Here is a 23,256-nt window from a genome sequence, read left to right on the forward strand (position 1 = left end):
TTCCAATTAAGGTTGCGTAAAATTGTCCACGAAATTCTCTGTTTTCATAGATAAACCAAAGTTTTCTTCAATGCATGAACATTCTGACTCATTTCCATTGGAAGTATAACTAACTAATTTTAACTTTTGAAAACTAGGAGCAATGATTATCAAACATTTAGGAAATTGAGGACTAGGAAATACAGGAACTTTTTTGCTATTGTTATTCTCTTGTGGGTTGCGAAAAATTTACTTGACGGTTAGGTGGGTCATGATTCCGAAAAGCTAGGGAACCTATTTGCAAAATAATAAAGATTTATTTACATACAGTCAACCCTCCATGAGCCGATATTGAAGGGACCATCGACTCATGGAAATATCGAGTCATGGAACAGCAATGCTAAGGAAAGCCGTTTGAGGGGACCATCATAGTAACCATGAAATTTGATTTTCAGTATGGTTCCATGAGTCGATATCGAGTAATGGAACATCGACTCATGGGGGTTTAACTGTATTTGACAAATAGTTTTGGGGCCCAAATAGCCGTAGCGGTAAACGCGCAGCTATTCAGCAAGACCAAGCTGAGGGTCGTGGGTTCGAATCCCACCGGTCGAGGATCTTTTCGGGTTGGAAATTTTCTCGACTTCCCAGGGCATAGAGTATCTTCGTACCTGCCACACGATATACGCATGCAAAAATGGTCATTGGCATAGTAAGCTCTCAGTTAATAACTGTGGAAGTGCTCATAAGAACACTAAGCTGAGAAGCAGGCTCTGTCCCAGTGGGGACGTAACGCCAGAAAAGAAGAAGAAGAAGACAAATAGTTTTAGTTACACATGTTGGACAAAAAAATTTAGTTACAACTACAAGACATTGAATCATCTTTGCATTTCAAGATCTATCCTAAATATCATCTGAACTTAAATGCGATTAATGAGTTATGATAAGGAATTAAAAAACTGTTGATCATTGAAATCGTGAATCTTCCATCAGATTAAGGGTACTCAATGATACCGCACTCTTAAAACTCTTTAACATAAAAAACTGTTCTGGAGTTTACAACACAGGATCTACAGTTCTAACTGAAGAGTTAGTAGCATTAGAACAACAGTCATAACAGTAGATTTTTGCAATACAGCTTGAACAGTATAAATTCAACCAAGTTTAATAAGTATTCTTCCAAGTTCAAAACAAGTTCAGAGAATCAGATAAACGACAAGTTAACAACTGTAGTCATTCAAGTCACGTCGAGTCTCCAGGTACCTCAAAGATTAGCATAGGATAATCTAGGCCATTCTACGTCATTCAAATTGTTAGAGGAGCAACTAACGTAGCAAAACATTTTTTTGTAAACATAGGTTACCAGTTAGTTTATATTTATGTTTATAGACATCTTGGAACTTCAATATGCTTTGTAGGTACATTTAAGTTTATCCAAATAATAAGTTTTGAATGATAGGGTAATATAAAACATGTTGCATGAGCACAACTGTTACAGTATGGCCCATAAAAAAAATGCGAAAATTGTTTGAACGTGAATTTGGCATCCACAAGCGTTATTTTCGTTGTTTTTGTGAGTGAATGTAATTTCTGATTAATGTAATCTATTCTTACACAACTTCGCTATCTAGGACAATTTTTGACATTATTTTCTTACTTTTCAAAATAATGTAATAAATCAAAAAAGTTTAAAGGTTTTGTCCGCTCAAAGCTAAAAACAGCGTCTGATTGTCGTATACTCTGGTGATAAACTTTCCACCTTCGAATATCACACTTTATTGTTGAAAATATTAGTTTATTTGGTATCAGAGGATGGAGGAGTTCTTAAAAAAAGTGTTTTTCATGGTCATAATAAAATATTTTGCCAGGTTCTTATTATTGAGGGCATTTGCATCTTATGGGTTTGATATGCAATTATTTATAGTTTAAGTTTTATAAAAAAACACAGAGGTCTATAACAGTTTTTTTTAGGAAAAAAAATGTTACTTCGGTTAGAGACATCTTATATCAATACTAGCTCATAGGTTTTGAGCAAAATAGAGCCGCTTATCACACTTATACGAAGGTTCATCCACGGCTCTCCAAAATGTGCATTTTTTTTTCGAAAATAGGTTTATGTCTCCAGTGATCTAGGTATGAATCCATTCTATCATTTGATATGGGCGATTTCTGTAGACAAGGCTTATGAAGGTCCTCACTCCATCGTTGATGTTTTAGAAATTTTCGTCACAAAGATATTGTACTTTATGACTGCATGATAAAATTTGAAGGTATGAAAGTTTCGTAATTGAATTTACTAAAACTCGTCCATACATTGCAAATTGGGCATATTTTAGGGAAAAAAGTTTTTGTTACATCGAATTTTTTAAGTCCAAAATGATTTTTTTATTTATTTTATTTCGCTTGAAATAGTCTAGGATGATCATATTTTCAAGTGATAAATCAGTTTTAATCATAAAATAGATTATATTTTTTTGAGAATAGATAAAAAAAAAACGGAATTATACAGTGATTATGTTTTTTAAATGAAGACAATCAATGGACTTATAAATTCGAATACGAAACTTTTTGCTTAAGGATGACCAAAATCTGAAATGGCCGTTTTTTTTTTCAAATCGACTTTAAAGTTTGGAATCATTTTTTCCAGTGCAGAAAATGTTTTTTTTTTTATTTTTTCAATATTTTTTTCTAAAACTTCAGGAAATTTCACGACAGTTCCCCATACAACACTTTTTTGTAGGTCTTACCGTTTTCGAGTTATACTGGTTATAAAAAAAAAGTAAAAGAACTTTGACCCTTTCAAAATGTTAGTCTAGATAGATTTTGAAAAAACAAAATATGCAAAGTATCTTAGTTTCACATAGTCTTTACACTCAGCAAGTTTCATTGAATCCAGAAGGGGTGCTGCCAATCGCGTGTCGAGTTGGCGTGAAATCCGTCATTTGTTTTGAATTGAGCTAAACATCCTTAAAATAAACTCTTGTCTCTCTCGAAATTTTGACTTAGTATACTATATGCCTTACGTGTCGAACGAAATTATTTTATAAGCAATTCTTCTGAGTTTTATTGTCTTCCGGGTTTCGTCATCAAGTGATTTGTCGAAAGAGATTCTCGAGAACTTTTCCAAACTGCTGTAAGTCAGAAGAGTAACCAAACAGAGTTCAATGATAAAAACGTGTTCCGCAGATGAAATTCTACAAGTTCCACTCTGAACCAACTCGATTTTTACTGTTATAACTTTTTTTTTTAATTACAAAACGACGTAAGTAAGATTTTTAATTTTTGCGACCTAACCATTACTTTCATTGCTCTGTTATAAGGAGAGATAAAGTGACTTAACCACCTTAACTACGAATGAAAAAAAACATTGCTTGAGTCAATCTTGCACTTTTACAAAAACGTCGTAAGTAATTGAACGGTTTATCATTACTTCATTTAGTTCTTATGGGAAAAAACAATACATGTTTGAGTTTTAAGAATACACGAGAAGAAAAAAATGTCAAAATGTTGATTTTTTCGAAATTGATTTGGAAATAAGGTTCTAATTCTTTTCATTTTTTCTCCAAACCATGAAAAATTTACTTACGTCATTTTGAAAAAGTTATCGAGAAACATTTTTCTCCCTTGATTGATTCACTGTTCTTTCTAGTTTAAATCCATATCATTGGAGAATTGAACTGTTCGAACTTTATATATTTTCGGGGAAACGGGTCATTTGGAGGAACGATTTTCGAAGAAAAGTTGTACAAACACCAAGAACATGCGACCGGAATGACCAAATGGTTAAACGGTCTCTAATAAATATATATACATACATACATACCAAGAACATGCCAAACAAACCCATAATGTCTGTTGATCTTTCAATAGATTGATATTTTTGAGTATATATAATAACTTCTAGAGTTGAACGATTTCCAGTTTCAACCGCAAGATCAGTCTTCTACTTGCTGACTTTTTCATCCCAACTGGTACAGAGTCCATTTCTCAGCTTAGTGCCATTGATGAGTAGTACAACAGTCATTAATTGAGAGCTTTCTTTACCACTTGACCATTTTTGTATGCATATATCATGTGACAAGCTCGATGATCCTCTACGCCATGGGAAGCTGAAAAATTTCATTTACGGCTCCTCGAACGGCGGGATTTGAACCCATAACCCTCCACTTGTGATTGCTGCCTTGGCTATCTGGAAGGTTCCGGGTCATTTGGCCGACTGCCGTTTCGCTTTATGCCATTTGGACGATATTGAACACAATAGTTAGCATGCATTTGCAATGAATTTCAAAGAACAGTTTATACTGAAGTCAGGATAAATCATCATTGCTAAACAGCTCTTTAGTGTTATTTCAAGAAATAGTCAATGCTGATAGAAGAACTGAGTCGCGCATCCGTTTATGATCGACAAAATAAAAAAAAAGTTAAAAATAGCATACATTGAGATTCGAGCCAATAACCTTCCGATTGTAAGCCACATACTCTACCACTTAACCACTTCGTCATCTTGAATTGAAGTCGATTTGAATGAGATGAAGCAAAGTGCGCCGCTTAGTGTTTTCACACTGGATGTTACGCTTATGAGGAATCATGATTATGACTCCAGGAACCATGTTTTGTAATCCTGATATTATGATCTAACCAATTTATGAATTTCATGATTTGTAAATCATGGTGTGGGGATCAGATTTTTATCCGTGTGCTAACGGCTGCTAACGGTGATAGCTGCTAGCAGCGTCTCGATCAACAAGCTTTACAATTTCTTTATAGGTCTTTGTCCAACGATAGCGATTGCCAAACGATTCAAAACGAATCGATATCAAGAACTATCGAAAGTCACTAAGCGGTTGACCGCGGGTTTTTGCATTAAGTTTGTAGTCAGCTTTTGACAATAATTAAAACGGTTTACGACTTATGCGGTTTGCTTCAATCCTTCGAATCGTACTAAGTAAATTAATTGACAGTTAATCTTGAAGGGGAATGATATCCCACCTATGCTAATCCTTGTGAAAAAATGCAATGCAATTCGGGCAAACAGCATTCGCCAAATGGCCGGATACCACCTGGGGGTTTGTTTCTTCAGGTACACACGAAACGAGGCAATATTTGAAATTTAATTGAAGGTTTTTACCCAAAATTATCTTTATTATGATGTTTTAGTAAACAAAGAAATGGACGTTTTCAGATCATATGTTATCAGAGGTCCTGAGAAAATTGTAAAAAAATATTTGAAATTACCTTATCATCACTTGAGATAATCCGAAACAAGTGCTGTCCACTAGGAAATTATCACGTTAGTGTTACCGTTTTTGTATAGTTTTCTTTTTGCCGTTTGTAGGGCTTAAGGACATAAACCTTACAGTTTTTTGTTGTAGTCTGCAACTGCAAACGCTGTAATAAAGTTTCAATAAACATACCAACTCTCCGCCTAACTCCAGTAAGCATTCATGCGGTTTATTCAGCTCTGTAGGCATAGTTTAATTTCAATCGCCAATTTTGGCACACTGGTCTCTCTGTGCGCTCACTCCAATAATAGAAACCAGCAAGACGACAGAAGCCGAAAGTTGACCGGAAAAATTAATCAATTGTTACAAAGTTGGTTCGATACAGTTTCCGAGCGGATTGTTTCTGTTTCCGCCGCGCCTGAGGGCCCTCTTGATCAGGTTCCAATGCAACCCGGTTGCAGTAGTGACAAGGGCCATATTTCAACCTGCTACAGCTCCATTATCTTCCGGTTTGGTGCAGTCAAAACTATGCAAACGTTCACTGTTCAAAGTGGCTTAGTGCCATTTCCTAGCTAATCTCAAATTTAGTGTTATCGCTGCATCCGCATCTCTTTATAGGGGGAGGAGGGGCGGAGGGTGATAATGAAGTAAAAGCTAATTGAATCCACTCGGATTGGAAGCTCCCAAGAAGGACAGAGCAGTCAGTAGCCAGCAGGAATTGCAATCCAATAGATATCGTTTGGCTTTTACTGAGTTCAATTGACTGCATTGCACAATGGTCGGAACAAAAAAGTTAGGCCAAAGCTATTTTTTTTTCACCGTAATCGAAGGAATATCTAAACTTAATATGCTATTTGATTCATTTATGAATATGTTTTTTTTTTAACCACATTCAAATTTGATTGAATACCTATTTTTTGTATTTATGGAGAACCATTTGATTGCGGTTTAGAGTTTGATCAAAATGTGTATAAAAAAAGTATTAAAATTTTTTGAAAGAATTTATTATAACAAACATGACTAACAAATATGTAAAATCGTCAATTTTCTTTTAAGAATAATTTCAATTAAGGATGGTAAGAATATATTAAACATGTATGTTTAAAAAAAATATCCACATCATTTAGGTAGTTTTGGCCACTTTTTAGGAAGGCCCGCCCATTGTGCACTGCCTCCAGTTAGTACGCGTTTCGAAGGCACCAAAGCGCTATAAATTGGTTCTGTAATTCTGGCGAACCATTTGATTGCGGTTTAGCCATTTCTGCTTAGTTGATTGCGCGATTAGGTACTTGATTTGATTGTGGTTGGGGTTTTGTTTTCTGGTGCGTGAGACTGCGAATTGTGGACCCGTCGTAATTGGTTTGCGGCGATATGGTTGAGTAATGGAATTTTTCGCGCTGCGGCCACAACGTAAACGATGGAAATTAAAAAAAAAAACTAGATCGTATTAATCACATGGGCTCAACTACAATTATGAGAATCTGAGTATTATTACCAGCGGAAAAATGTTTATAATGATCAGAAATAAAAATAAATTAAGGTGATTATAATGAAAAAAGAATAAAATAACAGAATCCCAAAAGGGATTAGAAAACTAAGTGAAAATAGGAACAGTTGGAATGAGATCTACATCTAAAAAGATGTACACGATTTTTTTTTCTGGTGAAACATAGCACATACATCCGCTAAAAGGATAAGAATTCTATGAGTAGTTATTAACAGATATTTTTTTTGTAGAAGTTGTTTGTTTTCGCATTCATAGATACCTAGCATGATTAACTCAAAATCTTGAGAAGGATTCGCTCAGAATCCTAGAATCTTGAGTAGGATTCACTCAAAATCCATAGCAAGATTTGCTTAGAATCTTGAGTACGATTTGCTAAGAATCCTGAGAATGATTTGCTCACAATCGTAAGCATAATTTGCTCAGAAGCCTCAGTAGGATTCTCTCAGAATCTATAGTATAACTCGCTCAAAATTCTGAGTAGCATTCTCTCAGAATCCTTAGCACTATTCTCTCAGAGACCTGAGCAGGATTGGCTTAGAATCCTGAGCAGGATTTTCTCAGAATCCTGAGCAGGATTCTTTCAGAATCGGGAGCAGAATTCTCTCAGAATCCTGAGTAGGATTCTTTCAGAGTCCTGAGCAGGATTCTCTCAGAATCCTGGACAGGTTTCTCTCAGAATCCTTAGCACTGTTCCCTCAGAGTCCTGAGCAAGATTTTCTTAGAATCCTGAGCAGGATTTTCTTAGAATCCTGAGCAAGATTTTCTTAGAATCCTGAGCAAGATTATCTTAAACTCCTGAGCAGGATTCTCTCAGAATCCTAGGCTGGATTCTCTCAGAATCCTGGGCAGGGTTCTCTCAGAAACCTGAGAAAGATTCTTTCAGAATCCTGTGCAGGATTCTCTCAAAATCCTAGGCAGGATTCTCTCAGAATCCTAAGCAGGTCCCTCTAAGAATCCTGAGCAGGATTTTTTCAGAATCTTAAGCAAGATTCTCTCAGAATCCTGAGCAGGATTCTCTCAGACCCCTGGGCAGGATTCTCTCAGAATCCTGGGCAGGATTCTCTCAGAATCCTGGGCAGGATTCTCTCAGAATCCTGGGCAGGATTCTCTCAGAAACCTGGGCAGGATTCTCTCAGAAACCTGGGCAGGATTCTTTCAGAATCCAGGGCGGGATTCTCTCAGAATCCTGGGCAGGATTCTCTCAGAAACCTGAGCAAGATTCTTTCAGAATCCTGGGCAGGGTTCTCTCAGAATCCTAGGCAGGATTCGCTCAGAATCATAGACTCTCTTAGAAACCTGAGCAGGATCCTCTCAGAATCCAGAGGATTCGCTTAGAATTCTGAGAAGGATTCTCTCATAATCTTAAGCAGGATTCTCTCAGAGTCCTGAGCAGGATTCTCTCGGAATCCTGGGCAGGATTCTCTCGGAATCCTGGGCAGGATTCTCTCGGAATCCTGGGCAGGATTCTCTCAGAATCCTGGGCAGGATTCTCTCAGAATCCTGGGCAGCATTCTCTCAGAATCCTAGGCAGGATTTGCTCAGAATCCTAGGCAGGTCCCTTTCAGAATCCTTGGCAGGATTCTCTCAGAAACCTGAGCAGGATTCTTTCAGAATCCTGGGCAGGATTCTCTTAGAAACCTGAGCAGGATCCTCTCAGAATCCAGAGCAGGATTCGCTTAGAATTCTGAGCAGGATTTTCTCATAATCTTGAGCAGGATTCTCTCAGAGTCCTGAGCAGGATTCTCTCTGAATCCTGGGCAGGATTCTCTCGGAATCCTAGGCAGGATTTGCTCAGAATCCTAGGCAGGTCCCTCTCAGAATCCTGGGCAAGATTCTCTCAGAAACCTGAGCAGGATTCTTTCAGAATCCTGGGCAGGATTCTCTTAGAAACCTGAGCAGAATCCTCTCAGAATCCAGAGCAGGATTCGCTTAGAATCCAGAGCAGGATTCGCTTAGAATTCTGAGCAGGATTCTCTCATAATCTTGAGCAGGATTCTCTCGGAATCCTGGGCAGGATTCTCTCATAATCTTGAGCAGGATTCTCTCGGAATCCTGGGCAGGATTCTCTCGGAATCCTGGGCAGGATTCTCTCGGAATCCTGGGCAGGATTCTCTCGGAATCCTGGGCAGGATTCTCTCGGAATCCTGGGCAGGATTCTCTCGGAATCCTGGGCAGGATTCTCTCGGAATCCTGGGCAGGATTCTCTCGGAATCCTGGGCAGGATTCTCTCGGAATCCTGGGCAGGATTCTCTCGGAATCCTGGGCAGGATTCTCTCGGAATCCTGGGCAGGATTCTCTCGGAATCCTGGGCAGGATTCTCTCGGAATCCTGGGCAGGATTCTCTCGGAATCCTGGGCAGGATTCTCTCGGAATCCTGGGCAGGATTCTCTCGGAATCCTGGGCAGGATTCTCTCGGAATCCTGGGCAGGATTCTCTCAGAATCCTGGGCAGGATTCTCTCAGAATCCTGGGCAGGATTCTCTCAGAAACCTGGGCAGGATTCTCTTAGAATCCTGGGCAGGATTCTCTCAGAATCCTGGGCAGGATTCTCTCAGAATCCTGGGCAGGATTCTCTCAGAATCCTGGGCAGGATTCTCTCAGAATCCTGGGCAGGATTCTCTCAGAATCCTGGGCAGGATTCTCTCAGAATCCTGGGCAGGATTCTCTCAGAATCCTGGGCAGGATTCTCTCAGAATCCTGGGCAGGATTCTCTCAGAATCCTGGGCAGGATTCTCTCAGAATCCTGGGCAGGATTCTCTCAGAATCCTGGGCAGGATTCTCTCAGAATCCTGGGCAGGATTCTCTCAGAATCCTGGGCAGGATTCTCTCAGAATCCTGGGCAGGATTCTCTCAGAATCCTGGGCAGGATTCTCTCAGAATCCTGGGCAGGATTCTCTCAGAATCCTGGGCAGGATTCTCTCAGAATCCTGGGCAGGATTCTCTCAGAATCCTGGGCAGGATTCTCTCAGAATCCTGGGCAGGATTCTCTCAGAATCCTGGGCAGGATTCTCTCAGAATCCTGGGCAGGATTCTCTCAGAATCCTGGGCAGGATTCTCTCAGAATCCTGGGCAGGATTCTCTCAGAATCCTGGGCAGGATTCTCTCAGAATCCTGGGCAGGATTCTCTCAGAATCCTGGGCAGGATTCTCTCAGAATCCTGGGCAGGATTCTCTCAGAATCCTGGGCAGGATTCGCTCAGAATCCTGGGCAGGATTCGCTCTGAATCCTGGGTAGGATTCGCTCAGAATCCTGGGCAGGATTCGCTTAGAACCCTGGGCAGGATTCGCTCAGAATCCTGGGCAGGATTCTCTCAGAATCCTGGGCAGGATTCTCTCAGAATCCTGGGCAGGATTCTCTCAGAATCCTGGGCAGGATTCTCTCAGAATCCTGGGCAGGATTCTCTCAGAATCCTGGGCAGGATTCTCTCAGAATCCTGGGCAGGATTCTCTCAGAATCCTGGGCAGGATTCTCTCAGAATCCTGGGCAGGATTCTCTCAGAATCCTGGGCAGGATTCTCTCAGAATCCTGGGCAGGATTCTCTCAGAATCCTGGGCAGGATTCTCTCAGAATCCTGGGCAGGATTCTCTCAGAATCCTGGGCAGGATTCTCTCAGAATCCTGGGCAGGATTCTCTCAGAATCCTGGGCAGGATTCTCTCAGAATCCTGGGCAGGATTCTCTCAGAATCCTGGGCAGGATTCTCTCAGAATCCTGGGCAGGATTCTCTCAGAATCCTGGGCAGGATTCTCTCAGAATCCTGGGCAGGATTCTCTCAGAATCCTGGGCAGGATTCTCTCAGAATCCTGGGCAGGATTCTCTCAGAATCCTGGGCAGGATTCTCTCAGAATCCTGGGCAGGATTCTCTCAGAATCCTGGGCAGGATTCTCTCAGAATCCTGGGCAGGATTCTCTCAGAATCCTGGGCAGGATTCTCTCAGAATCCTGGGCAGGATTCTCTCAGAATCCTGGGCAGGATTCTCTCAGAATCCTGGGCAGGATTCTCTCAGAATCCTGGGCAGGATTCGCTCAGAATCCTGGGCAGGATTCGCTCTGAATCCTGGGTAGGATTCGCTCAGAATCCTGGGCAGGATTCTCTCAGAATCCTGGGCAGGATTCGCTTAGAACCCTGGGCAGGATTCGCTCAGAATCCTGGGCAGGATTCGCTCAGAATCCTGGGCAGGATTCGCTCAGTCTATTAGTCTTGTGAGCTTCCCGGGAAAGCTGTACTCGTCCATGATTTTCCATAGCTCTTCGCGGTCGATGCTATCATAAGCCGCTTTGAAATCGATGAACAGGTGATGCGTTGGGACTTGGTATTCACGGCATTTCTGGAGGATTTGCCGTACAGTGAAGATTTGGTCCGTTGTCGAGCGGCCGTTGATGAAACCAGCTTGATAACTTCCCACAAACTCATTTGTTATTGGTGATAGACGACGGAAGATAATCTGGGATAGCACTTTGTAGGCGGCATTCAGGACATAATTCTCATTATGTCAAATGTTAATTATGCCAAACGTCCTTATTCGAAACAACTTTATGCACCCATCCCTAGATTTCATATTTATATTTTTTTTTATTTTAAAGAAACTTTTTACTCGAAGATCATTCATATCTTGAATGATTTGATATAACATGTGGGAACTGTATTCCTGAGCAGAAAATGACAAAAACGTAGCGTTCACCAAACATTCCTAAGACAAACCAAAATTGTTTGAGAAGCTTACAGAAAAATATCCATTGATTTTATGTTTTCCAACAGTAAAACTGTTGATATAATTGTTCAAAGCTGGTCTAATAAGCTCACCTTCCAACATTTGGAGTGACACGAGCGTGGTAGACCACTGAAAGCCACCACATGTGTCAGGTGGAATCAATTTCGAACGGATCTAACTACGGTTCACCGGTCACCACCCGGTAACCGTCACCATCCACTAGATTTCAAATAAGCTAAAAAGTTGTGCCCTCCCATAATACAGTCGGACCTCCTTTAGATCGTTTATTGATTATTGTCTACTAGGTTCTGACGTGCAACACGAGTCGCAACTGTTTAAACAATACGCATCGCTAGCTCATTAGTAGGGTGAAGCGTATTGTTCGAAATGGAGAACCAGAAATTTCTAAATAAAAATCACTCAAAACGAGAAACCTCAAAGTTTGAGCTAAAACATTGAGATTCAGAGGCACAGAAGGCGACTTTAAGGTGAATTTCGGAGATTTAAGATATAACCCACAGCTCAGTTAACATTACTTTGTTAGTTTTCGAAAAAAAATTGTATTTTTAACCACCATTATGTACCCCAAAATAAGATGTTTAAAAAAAATATAATTTTTATATCTTAAAAATAAGATTTATGGAAATATGAAAGAAAATCAAATATGTCCTTAACTTTTATTAGTATTAGTTGAAATTATTTAAAAGCAGCTCTCATTTCTACCTCATTTTATGAGAAAATAGTACTCAACCGATTCTAGATCTTTCTACATGATTTTAAAGCCAATTTGAGTGTTTGTTTTAAACAGTGTGGTAGAAAATAAAGTTAAAATATTGTTTTAGGCTAGTTGTTTTCCAGAAACTACAACTTAAATATTTAATGAAAGAATTGAAAATTGGTAGAAAAATAACAAATTTATGTTAATTTAACTGTTAGTTGCCATCTATAAATCCCAATATTTTGGCTCAAATTTTTAGGGTTTCTCATTTTATGTGATCTTTATTAAAAAAAAAGACATGAACTTTTGGTTTTGTGAACTTCAGAACAATAAGTCGCACCCTACTCCATCACGGTAAATGTACTCACCGGTTTGCTTCTCGGCGGGTTTCAGCGTGTAGGCGGGCATCAGGATGGGTTCGCTGCGGCCCCGCATGTTGGTTGCATAGATGACGATTTTCAGCAACCGGCCGGAATCCAACCCCCGGACGGTAAACATGGGCAGCCCGGATGACACGTTGGCGAGCAGCATGTGCGTTTGCTGGTCATAGATCTCCATGACGAACGCTTGCCGCTGACCACCGTCGAAACCTGGTAGAATGGGACGAAAGGAAGGATGGAAGAAGTACGGTCAAATAGGTTGGGATGGCAAAATTATTACATTTTGTGAGTGCTTGGCAGTATTGTGGATATACAGTATTAGACAGTATATATGCAACTTTTCTGATTTTTTTTTATTTTGACGGTACATTGAACTGCTTACTAATGGTTTCTAAGGATCAACTAGCAATAATTTTGCCTGTGCTTACATAATGAGAACAAAATTTATATTATGGGAACTGCTGTCCTACAGTTGTAGGACATCTTGGGCGTTAACGAATTGAGCCTTCATATTTCAATTCAAGTTACTTGTAAGACAATATGAAAAATTTCATTGAGATCGGTTCATAATGAACTCAGATCAATCTGTTAAAAGTTAATAATTTTCTAAGAAGAATTCAAAAAGTTGCAAATGAATTGTCCAATACTGTCCGTTCAATCGATTGACCGGAACCCAAACCGGAAAGGCAAAGTCGAAAAGGGGACGTTGGGGAGCTCATTTGATGGGCTCAATTTGTGGCTCATAAATTGGGTTCCTAGCTGAGAGGTTTACAAAACATTTAAAGGGTTATGCACTGAACATTTTTCACGAGTGCCTGCTGCTGGTGCTTCATGCAATCGGTTTCCACTTTTCCGCTGAACGTTTCGGCTTGGGAACCTTTGTTCGAATATAAATGAACCTCCGCGCATTGCACATATCGGTTGATAGGCTGGCTTCGCCTATTTGGCTCCGGGGAAGTAACGAATGGTTCGATGGCCGGGAAATTGCTTGTCCGCACCGTTCTGGTTGGCTTAGCGGTTGAGATACGAAACGCACAACTGCATGGCCGCCATTGATCACTGAGTAGGTGAATTATTGCAATTTGTGTCGCTTTGAAGCGGCGTTCGCCACAATTTGCAAATCGAAATTGGGTTAGATTTTATTATTGGAACAGGTTCGTTAATGCTTACACAGATAAGTTGATATATCGGTTGCGTGATGTACAACCCCCTCCCCCCATACGCACTATGCGGACTGTTGGGCCAATGCAGCTGCTACCCTCAGAAACTGGTCCATATTGGTGCTATGTGACCGACATAGTACAACATTAGGCATGTTTCTGAGACTGATAGCTTAGTTGGTCAAACAATGAGTTTGAGGGTTTAGCATAAGGGGGCGTTTAGGTTTAAACATTTTTTAAACTTGTGTGGCCGCTTACACCGTACGCTTACGAAGAAAATTCCGGTTTCCAAGTTTCTAACGCTGAGCTCATAACGGTTGCGAAAGGATTGAAGCTAAACAAAGCTTCCGGTCCTGATGGTATTCCTAATGTGGCGCTAAGGGCAGCAATCTTGGCGTTCCCAGACATATTTAGGACAGCGTTGCAGAAGTGTCTAGCGGAAGGCTGCTTTCCAGACAGATGGAAGGTGCAGAAGCTGGTGTTGCTGCCAAAACCGGGAAAACCGCCAGGAGATCCTCTGCAGGCTGACGATCTACATGGAAGCCGAGAACGAATTGACGGAAAGGCAATTCGGATTCCGTAAAAAGACTTCGACGGTGGATGCTATTCGGCAGTCATCGCGTGTGCGGAGAAAGCGTGTAAGCAGAAGAGAAGAGGCAATCGATACTGCGCAGTGGTAACAATAGACGTCAAGAACGCGCTCAACAGTGCCAGTTGGGAGGCTATCGCCGCCCTATACAGAATGCGGGTTGCCGAACATCTGTGTAAAGTTCTGCACAGTTACTTTCAGAACCGGGTACTGGTTTATGACACAAACCAGGGGCGGATGTCAATTGAAGTCACGGCGGCAGTTCCACAGGGATCCATACTTGGCCCAACACTGTGGAATATGATGAGTGATAAAGAGCTAACCTTGACACTGTCAAATGGAGTCGAGATCGTCAGATTTGCAGATGACGTCGTTCTTGCGATAACTGGCGAGACTGCGGAAGAGGTGGAGATACTGACAACGGAATCGCTAGACACCATTGAATCGTGGATGACTGAATACAAGCGGCAGTTGACACATCACAAAACGGAGGTGGTGCTGGTCAGCAACTGCAAGATGGTTCAGCAACTCGAGATCAACGTCGGAGGACACGCAATCTCATCTAAGCGCTCTCTAAGGCGCCTTGGAGTCGAGCATGGGAAACACTCACTCAGTTTTTGCGTTTCCCTCACTCGCTTCCACGCACAGTCGGGAGCGAGAAAGCCGTTTCTTTGTCCAAGAGAACGTTTCAATTTCCATTGCCCATTCCGCTTCTTCGGCGAGCAATGAGCGAAACATAAAACGGCAACTGATTGAGTCGCTACCGATTCTGAAAGCCGAAAGCAGCCGAATGCAAACCGAATGATTGTTTACATTCTGATTCCGCGCGAGTGGCATTCGGGTTTGAGTGCTGATGAGCGTTCACTGACTGGCAATCCACACCACGGAATGATTCAGTGAGTGGGAATCCGCTCAGTCAGTTCAATGCATTCGGTGAATGGATGCTAAGTGCATTCACTCGTGCCTCGCAGATACAAGTGTATTGGTATTCACTTCTCTTCGTGTTCCTTCCGATTCTCGCTTTTACACAATTGGTTTCGACGCTTTCATGCTACACTCAACCCAGTACGGTTCAGCTTTCACTGAATGTTCGGTAGCAGCCGATATTTTGCTATTTTTTATCGGTGGCGTTCGGGTGAGTGAGTGAATTTTCCCATGCTTGCTTGGAGTAATGGTCGACGACAGGCTAAACATCAACAGCCACGTAGACTATGCATGCGAAAAGGCAGCGAAAACAGCTAACACTGTAGCCTAGGATCATGTCCAACATTAGAGGACCAAGAAACAATACGAGGCGTCTCCTGGCGACTGTATTATCGTCTATACTGAGGTACGGAGTCCCGGTTTGGGCTGCAGCGTTGGGAACCAAACGTAACCGAGAGAAGCTGACAGGTACGTTCCGGCTCATGGCTTCCGGGTGGAGAGTGCCTATCGCACTATATCGTCGGAGGCAGTGTGCATTATCGCCGGAATGGTCCCCATCTGCATCAATCTGGTTGAGGACATAGCATGCTATCACCAAAGGGACACAAGGAATGGGATGAATACCATCAAAATGGATACAATGGCAAGGTGGCAGCAGAAGTGGAATAACACGGAGAAAGAAAGGTGGACGCACAGACTAATTCCTAACGTGTCAGTGTGGACGTCGAGAAAACAAGAAGAAGTTAATTTCTTCCTGACTCAGTTTTTGTCAGGCCTTGGATGTTTCCGGAAATATCTGCACAGATTCGGACACGCAGAGTCTCCACATTATCCGGCCTGTCCAAATATCGAGGAGACCCTGGAGCATGTTATATTCGACCGCCCTCGGTTCAGGGATATACGACGCGAGATGATGCCAGAAACCGCATGCGTCCTAAATCCGGACAACATCGTACAAAACATGTGCCAGCATGAAAGCACTTGGGATGCGGTAAACAGGGGAATAACGGTGTTTATGTCGTCGCTGCAAAGAACATGGAGTGAAGACCAGAGAGCTCCAAATCGCGATCGGAGTAGGCTAGATCCTCCGTCGGGGACTAGACCGAGTAGAGCGGGCGTAGCGTAGTATCGGTCAAAAGTTGTCGGGGCGGCTGCAAACCGGAAGTCATCCTCCAACGGGAATTGCAGAATCGACCCTGGCACTTGGCCGACTAACGTCGAGTCGGAGTAGGCTGAGTTCACCACTGGGGTCCAGCTGAGTAATTCGCGAAACAGCACCGGCAAATGGTCGTCGAGGCGCCTGTGAACCGGAAGTTTACCACCACCGGAATCGCAGGACCGACCGCGGCATCTGCCCGGATAGCATCGATTCGGGAGATCTTCCGACGCCGGGGAAATCTTCGTCGCAATAGGATAGATCCTCTACCGGGGACTACTTTGAGTAGTGCTTAGCGTATCATCGGCTTGAGTCGTCGGAGTGACAGTGAACCGGAAGCCATCCTGCAAACGGAATCGCTGAACCGACATCGGCACTCCACCGGCCAGTATCGAAGCATTAAGAAGAGCGTAGCCTGAGTAGGCTAGTTTCACCGTCGGGGAATAGGTTGAGTCACAAACCAGTTTTGTTCTTCGGGGCGCCAGTGAACCGGAAGTCATCCTCCAACCGAAATCGCCCGACTGGCCTCGGCATCCAACTGGTCAACCAGGAGAGCTGGAACAGCTGTAGCGGAGAACGAGTCGTTGTAGAGCAATGCAATGCACATGAGCGACCAGTAGAAGTTCAACAGGGCTCTGACGCGAGGCGAGCCCAAGGGAAGTATGCGTCGTCGCACAGAAAGCTGTCCAAAGCCCCGGCGAGATCTTCAACCGTCTATTGAGCAAAACGAGTAGTCATAGAGACACCGTAGAAATGTCGTAGTGAGCAGCGTTTTTGACAATATTAAGCTCCAATAGCGAACTAGCAGAAAAGCTAGTGGCTGAGATTGACGAAGTGCATGAGTACAGCCCTTCTCCCGATGATGTTGCCTGATGTATTTCCGGGAGGGATCGAGGCACAGGAGCAGTAGGGAAAGCTTTTATGTGGTTGAGTACGCCTAAAGTGAGTCCCACACCGTGCCAACACACAACAGGCCAGGCTTTTGAAGTTTTTTTGTACTCTACTATAAATAAATAAAAAAAAAACTTGTGTGAGAAAAAGTTACGTTACGTATTTTTTCAGACCATTATGACCCCAAATTTGATCAAAATTTTAAAATTATGTATATTTCTCAGACGTCTCCTTATGAAATTCTGTTGAATTTTCTTGATCTATTACAGAATCTTTTGAAATTTAGGAAATCTTTTTGGAAATTTAGAATGGTACTTTTTAGTAATTTAGGGTATAGTTGATCAGTGGAGAGGAATGGTTTTTTTCCGTAGCCACATGTAATTCATTAAATTCAATTCTTAAATTGATAGATTTATCAACAAGTTGTAAAACTCGCAGGAATAGTTAGCCTCAATTTAATGCGTACCAAATTTCTTTATTTTTCTTTCGCAAGAATTGGTCGATTTCTCCCCGGAATCAAAAATTTCATTATTCGATTTCATTTTTTTTTGTCAAAATTCCGTTCATCATATCATATTTTGATGAATATCCAACCAGTACAGGTGTCAATATTTGGATGATCATACATGCTTCCCACAAGATGTAGTAGAACATAATCGTTCAAAAACGATTATCTTTATCGCAGTGTACGGTATCCAACTTTGATGATTTAGAAACCACTTTTATATCGAGTTTGAAACGCAAATGTGGCTTGTAAAACTTCATGATTCTCAAAGACCCAGTATAAAAGAGATTGATTCAAGAGTTTTTGGATGACTTAGCTTTGTCTAAATGCAAGTTTCTTGGGGACTTTTGAATGATGAATAATTTTCAGTTTCGCGTACAAGATTTGCACATCTCACTAACTAAAGGCCTATAACACAGCGTAACATTTTTGCGTGTCTCAAGAATCAAATTATGTGTCTTTAGTAGATTTGGGTCTGCTGAATCTGATGCCGTTCGCAGAAATGTGTCAACACTTCACAATTTTTAGCTATAGGTCGCCAAAGTTGTATAAAACATTGGTTTCATTGATGTTTACATCAAATTTAAACAATGACTCATCAAAAAATATTATGATTTAATTTACCAAGCATGACAAATGGGACTTTAACTTTCATTTCGGATATAATTTGGTTGAAATTGAACGATTAATTTGAGGTTAAATCGGTTTTTCAACATGATTGCAGTCTCCATACGAAATTATTCGTTTATTTTATATGATAAAATACAATACTTTTCTAAACCAACAAAAAATAAATGTTGAGCATCGGAAGTGTTATGAGCTTTTTTGATAAGTATTGTTATACACATTTAGTTTGAGTTTTGAGGCAGATTATGCAAATAAATTGCCATACAAGCTGACAAACTTGCATGCAAGTTGGCTGAAATAGTCAAATTTAGCATTTTCAACAGCCAATATCTCGAAAACTTGACGTGCTATGATATTTCTGAAAATGGCAATGGATTCAGCAACCCTTAATTAAGTAAATAGCGGTATTTTGGTGCTTGAGACAAAAACGTGATCCGTAGTGCAATCAATCGAGTTTAAATGTTATCAACAAGCTAAACGCTACACAGAAAGAAAAATTCTTGTAAATTTCAGAGTAACATCATGCACATAAGGGCAATGTCAGATTTGTAGTAAATTTACACGTCACATCGTGTAAAATTAGAATGACATCATGTAAGTTTCGTGTAATCTAGCATGGAGTTTAACCTATTACGCGACAAATCGCATAAATTTACATGACGTTGATGTAATTTTACACGATGTGCATGATTAATTAGAAATTAGAATGACATCATGTAAGTTTTCGCTATACATCGTGTAATCTAGCATGGACTCTAACCTATTACGGGACAATTCGCATAAATTTACATGACGTTGATGTAATTTTACACAATGTGTCATGTAAATTTGCGACAAATTTGAAATTCCCCTCATGTGCATGATTTTAAATTTGAAATTTACATGGATTTTGCTTTCTGTGTATTTTTCAATCTATTGGTATTTTGGGAAATTTTGAAACTCGTTTGCCACTTAAAAAACAAATTTCAAGATCTTAGGAAATTCCTTGCCTGTTTTTGATCTGTGTGTAACTTGGTGAATACAGTCTTTTCAACACTTATTTCTAATAATAATTCCTAGATTCAATATTGCGGAATCCAAACAAATTAATATGATTTTAGCTACAGACTTTTCAAGAACCCTGCCGTCATGAATTTACAAAAAGTGAATATTTTTCCCTGGGAATCAAATATTAGAAATGTATAAGTATATTGTCAAGTCATTAAAAACAAAGTCATATAATTTCATATGTCACAAACTAGATTATAATACCGTCGATGAAGAGGCTATTTCTCCCTAGGTACCAGATATACAAAACACACTAGTTTACGGCTCAATTATCTGGAAGTTCTTAAATCTTTCTCCTTCAGATTTGTTTAGCTTGGAATGTGCATTAGTATTTCAAAAACGTTCTTGAAGTAGCGACGATCTTAGGAGAGTCAGACTTCCAGAGCAAAGAACTCTTAAATAAGTCTCCTTTAGACTTTGTTTGTGAAAACACGACACTTAGGAAATCTTTTTGGAAATTTAGAATGGTACTTTTTAGTAATTTAGGGTATAGTTGATCAGTGGAGAGGAATGGTTTTTTTCCGTAGCCACATGTAATTCATTAAATTCAATTCTTAAATTGATAGATTTATCAACAAGTTGTAAAACTCGCAGGAATAGTTAGCCTCAATTTAATGCGTACCAAATTTCTTTATTTTTCTTTCGCAAGAATTGGTCGATTTCTCCCCGGAATCAAAAATTTCATTATTCGATTTCATTTTTTTTTGTCAAAATTCCGTTCATCATATCATATTTTGATGAATATCCAACCAGTACAGGTGTCAATATTTGGATGATCATACATGCTTCCCACAAGATGTAGTAGAACATAATCGTTCAAAAACGATTATCTTTATCGCAGTGTACGGTATCCAACTTTGATGATTTAGAAACCACTTTTATATCGAGTTTGAAACGCAAATGTGGCTTGTAAAACTTCATGATTCTCAAAGACCCAGTATAAAAGAGATTGATTCAAGAGTTTTTGGATGACTTAGCTTTGTCTAAATGCAAGTTTCTTGGGGACTTTTGAATGATGAATAATTTTCAGTTTCGCGTACAAGATTTGCACATCTCACTAACTAAAGGCCTATAACACAGCGTAACATTTTTGCGTGTCTCAAGAATCAAATTATGTGTCTTTAGTAGATTTGGGTCTGCTGAATCTGATGCCGTTCGCAGAAATGTGTCAACACTTCACAATTTTTAGCTATAGGTCGCCAAAGTTGTATAAAACATTGGTTTCATTGATGTTTACATCAAATTTAAACAATGACTCATCAAAAAATATTATGATTTAATTTACCAAGCATGACAAATGGGACTTTAACTTTCATTTCGGATATAATTTGGTTGAAATTGAACGATTAATTTGAGGTTAAATCGGTTTTTCAACATGATTGCAGTCTCCATACGAAATTATTCGTTTATTTTATATGATAAAATACAATACTTTTCTGAACCAACAAAAAATAAATGTTGAGCATCGGAAGTGTTATGAGCTTTTTTGATAAGTATTGTTATACACATTTAGTTTGAGTTTTGAGGCAGATTATGCAAATAAATTGCCATACAAGCTGACAAACTTGCATGCAAGTTGGCTGAAATAGTCAAATTTAGCATTTTCAACAGCCAATATCTCGAAAACTTGACGTGCTATGATATTTCTGAAAATGGCAATGGATTCAGCAACCCTTAATTAAGTAAATAGCGGTATTTTGGTGCTTGAGACAAAAACGTGATCCGTAGTGCAATCAATCGAGTTTAAATGTTATCAACAAGCTAAACGCTACACAGAAAGAAAAATTCTTGTAAATTTCAGAGTAACATCATGCACATAAGGGCAATGTCAGATTTGTAGTAAATTTACACGTCACATCGTGTAAAATTAGAATGACATCATGTAAGTTTCGTGTAATCTAGCATGGAGTTTAACCTATTACGCGACAAATCGCATAAATTTACATGACGTTGATGTAATTTTACACGATGTGCATGATTAATTAGAAATTAGAATGACATCATGTAAGTTTTCGCTATACATCGTGTAATCTAGCATGGACTCTAACCTATTACGGGACAATTCGCATAAATTTACATGACGTTGATGTAATTTTACACAATGTGTCATGTAAATTTGCGACAAATTTGAAATTCCCCTCATGTGCATGATTTTAAATTTGAAATTTACATGGATTTTGCTTTCTGTGTATTTTTCAATCTATTGGTATTTTGGGAAATTTTGAAACTCGTTTGCCACTTAAAAAACAAATTTCAAGATCTTAGGAAATTCCTTGCCTGTTTTTGATCTGTGTGTAACTTGGTGAATACAGTCTTTTCAACACTTATTTCTAATAATAATTCCTAGATTCAATATTGCGGAATCCAAACAAATTAATATGATTTTAGCTACAGACTTTTCAAGAACCCTGCCGTCATGAATTTACAAAAAGTGAATATTTTTCCCTGGGAATCAAATATTAGAAATGTATAAGTATATTGTCAAGTCATTAAAAACAAAGTCATATAATTTCATATGTCACAAACTAGATTATAATACCGTCGATGAAGAGGCTATTTCTCCCTAGGTACCAGATATACAAAACACACTAGTTTACGGCTCAATTATCTGGAAGTTCTTAAATCTTTCTCCTTCAGATTTGTTTAGCTTGGAATGTGCATTAGTATTTCAAAAACGTTCTTGAAGTAGCGACGATCTTAGGAGAGTCAGACTTCCAGAGCAAAGAACTCTTAAATAAGTCTCCTTTAGACTTTGTTTGTGAAAACACGACACTTAGTACTTCGCTAGCTAGATTTTAGAACCGCTTACAATGGCGACAATCCTGGAAATTTTACAAAATTTAATAACAAAATAAAATAAAAACAATGACGCTACTATAAAAACCTACACTAGAAGTTTTTTGAAACTTTTATAAAACTTCTCGACTATTTTTAATTGCATAAATACTCGATACTTCCATTTTATTCAGAAATTTTCCCTGATTTTTCCTTAGGGAATTTATATTTTCTCCACAAATTTCATCAAAGAATCCTTATGATTTTTTTTGAAGAACTTCAAGTTTCTCCATTAATATTTTGAGTATTTCCACACATTTCAGAACATTTAGGGAAAGCCATGTGAACATACTTAGGGAATTACTAGAGAAACTTGTAATCCGACACTTGTTATCCTGGAAAAAATGTCGAAAGGAACTTTGATGACATTATTGATAATTCTGTTTCGAAGAACCTTGAAAAAACTGATTATCTGGGGGAACTCTTGAAAACACTTGTACGATTTCCCTGAAGAAATTTCTGGCGGAAATTTGGTATATTTTTTTAAACTGGGAAATTTCTGCTTTTAATTCATTTTCTCTCTTCTGTTCATTTGTAATTTCTACAGAATTTCTTAAAGGAATTTCTAAAAGACGCATGGATTAATTTACTAAATAAATGCTGGGATTAATTTATAAAAAACAGGAACAAAAAAAGCACTGCTGGTGTAGTTCCTGCAGGCAAATGTTTAAAGTGCTTTAATTGGGCATATTTCCAAGGCCACATTCCTAAATAGCAATCACAACCTATTCATTTACAAAGTTTCTTGAACAGTTTTCGAAATTCAGCTCGAACAAAATTCCTGTTTCTCCTTGATCACAATCAATGCTGTTAAATATCAAATGAAAAATTGAAATACTATTATTGCTCTCTCATGCCGAATAAAGCATCAGCAAATATAGCTAACCAAGTTAATTCAAAAATTGTCACAAGGAAAACTATTTTTCGTCTACTTTTTCCACGGGGATGGAAGATATTTGCAATGTTCAATTGTCAAAGTCAAGGAATGTCTAAAAACACTTCGATGTG

General features: G+C 39.5%; 1 protein-coding gene across 1 annotated transcript in view; it reads right to left on the minus strand.

Moving 5' to 3' along the window:
* The window catches only part of LOC5569257 (contactin-4), a 1,061,856-nt gene that overhangs the window by 110,182 nt on the left and 928,418 nt on the right, over window positions 1–23,256 (minus strand). Inside the window, exon 13 of the mRNA XM_021854379.1 lies at window positions 12,503–12,724. Coding sequence (XP_021710071.1) covers window positions 12,503–12,724 — 222 coding nt within the window. The remainder of the gene's footprint in view (window positions 1–12,502; window positions 12,725–23,256) is intronic.

This window comes from Aedes aegypti, chromosome 3 (genome assembly GCF_002204515.2).
Source record: "Aedes aegypti strain LVP_AGWG chromosome 3, AaegL5.0 Primary Assembly, whole genome shotgun sequence".
NCBI classification, from domain to species: Eukaryota; Metazoa; Arthropoda; class Insecta; order Diptera; family Culicidae; genus Aedes; species Aedes aegypti.